The sequence below is a fragment of the Pelophylax lessonae genome (assembly GCF_965119305.1).
Source record: "Pelophylax lessonae genome assembly, chromosome: 13".
Lineage (NCBI taxonomy): Eukaryota > Metazoa > Chordata > Amphibia > Anura > Ranidae > Pelophylax > Pelophylax lessonae.
In genome coordinates this window covers 49,007,764-49,009,928 of record NC_138780.1, presented here as the reverse complement: position 1 = coordinate 49,009,928, position 2,165 = coordinate 49,007,764, and the positions used below count along the sequence as shown (strand labels likewise).

At 41.7% G+C, this 2,165-nt stretch overlaps 1 protein-coding gene across 1 annotated transcript; it reads right to left on the bottom strand.

Moving 5' to 3' along the window:
* Positions 1 to 227: 227 nt before the first annotated feature.
* LOC309569182 (olfactory receptor 11L1-like) lies at positions 228 to 1,166 on the bottom strand (the record flags this gene model as incomplete). Its single annotated transcript, XM_082274942.1, has 1 exon — positions 228 to 1,166. The coding sequence occupies one exon, from the start codon at positions 1,164 to 1,166 to the stop codon at positions 228 to 230; it is 939 nt and encodes a 312-aa protein (XP_082131068.1).
* Positions 1,167 to 2,165: the final 999 nt, after the last annotated feature.

The window sequence follows — 2,165 nt, the reverse complement described above, 5'->3', positions numbered from 1 at the left end:
AAGCCTCTGGGAAGATGCGGCGGAGGCGGACCGGAGAGTAATACCAGTGAGTAAGGATCTTGTAGTTTGATTCTTGAATAAAATGACTTCTAATAGCTGGGATGGCATAGTAGGGTCTTGTATCTAGTGTAGGCACCCATTAGCCTGATCCCCTAGCAGATGTATGAGTAACTATGGCAATAATTCCACCATTGTTACATAAAATATACTGTACATATATCTTTATATCAGTATCTTTTCTGATTCGCATAGATGTAAGACTCTAGTACTGTCTTTATATCCTGGTTTCTAAGACTGTACACAATTGGATTAAACAATGGAGTGATCACGGTGTACAAGAGAGACAAGATCTTACTCATATTTAGAGAGGAGAGGTTTGTTGGTACAACATAAACAGCAAAGAGGGTTCCATAGTATAGGCATACAACAATCAGGTGAGAACTGCAGGTTGAGAAGGCTTTCTGTCTACCAGTAGTAGAAGATATCTGTATAATATTCACAAATATGGAAATGTAACTTCCCGTAATGAACAGAAATGGAAAAAGTACTATAGGAACGGAACACACATATATTTCCAATTTTACGATAGATGTGTCTGAGCAAGAAAGTTCTAGAATTGGAGCCACATCACAGAAAAAGTGGTCAATGATATTTGAGCCACAAAACTGAAGCTTGCTTATAAGAACTAGGGAGACCAGGGTCACTAAGAAACTTAGCAACCACGATGTAGATAGTAGTAGAGCTTGAAGGGTTATATTCATAATTGCAGTGTACCGTAATGGATGGCAAATGGCCAAGTATCGATCATAGGACATCACGGTGAGAAGGAATGATTCAGTAGTTGCACATAAGCCAAAAATGTGATATTGGGCAATGCAGCTTGCAATGGACACTCTGCTGCCTTCTCGTAGTATAACACTGAGCATATTTGGCAAAATACTTGTAGTAAAGATGATATCACAAAAGGACAGATGACAGAGGAAAAAATACATGGGAGATTGTAGGATTCTGCTTAAAGAAACTAAAGTAAGTATCAAAAGATTCCCACTCAGAGAAGCAACATAAACTACTAGAAGAAGAGTAAATAAGATATATTTGTTAAAGGAGAGATTCTGAAATCCCAGAAGGAAGAAATCAAGAACCACTGTATTGTTGTTCTCCAACATGGCTCCACCTGTAGGAGGAAAGTACAGGCAAATGTATGAAGTGTACTAAATCTGTGCTTAACTCCTTCCCACCCAGCCCTGGCTGCCCTTTATCAGGATCTTTACACCTGGTGGGGGGGCAGAAAAGACGAGCTGTTAACATGAAAACTGTGATTGGCTGTCACAGTGGTCACAGGATCCAGAGCTGGTACAGCTGGCTCCCAGTCATAGGTGCAGATCGAGAACTGTCTTTGACATCTTTATCACTGTGCTGGGAGTACAGAATGCTCTACCACCCACAAATCTATATGTGCCGCATGTGGGCATTAAAAGAGAAGATTTTTTTAAGGACTCATACTTACCTAGGTGGATGAAGCATAGGTCCGAGGTCTAAGGGTGTGATCAAACACTGCTGATTGCTGGGTTTCTCAGTGCTCCATTAGCAGAGTGCTGGTGACTGTCAGTCATCGGCTCTCTGTTCTGGCCAAACAAACTGTACCCCTGTAATCCACAGGAGAAGTACAGCCAAACAAGCTTTGGCTGTACTTCTCCTTTAAAACCCAACCTCTCTGCCAATGCACAGATGTATTACATGGGTGGCAAGAGGTTAAAGTAGAACTGGAGTACTGGACTCTGGAGTACTCTATCCAGTTCTGGTCGCCAATCCTCAGAAAGGATGTGTTGAAACTGGAGAGAGTCCAGAGAAGGGCAACTAAACTGATTAGGGGATTGGAGGGCCTTAATTATGAGGAACATTTACAAGCGCTTGATTTATTCTCCCTGGAGAAGAGACGCCTAAGAGGGGACATGATAGCGATTTTACAAATACCTCAATGTTGATCTCAGCATAGAAAAAAAAATATTCAGTCGCAAGGAATGTAAGAGGACACATGGCCACACAATGCGATTAGAGGAGAAGCGAGGCTATGTAAGGGTTTTTTACAGTAAGGGCAATAAGAGTGTGGAACTCTCTTCCACAAATGGTGGTAACTGCGGGGAGTATGGCTACTTTTAAAAGAC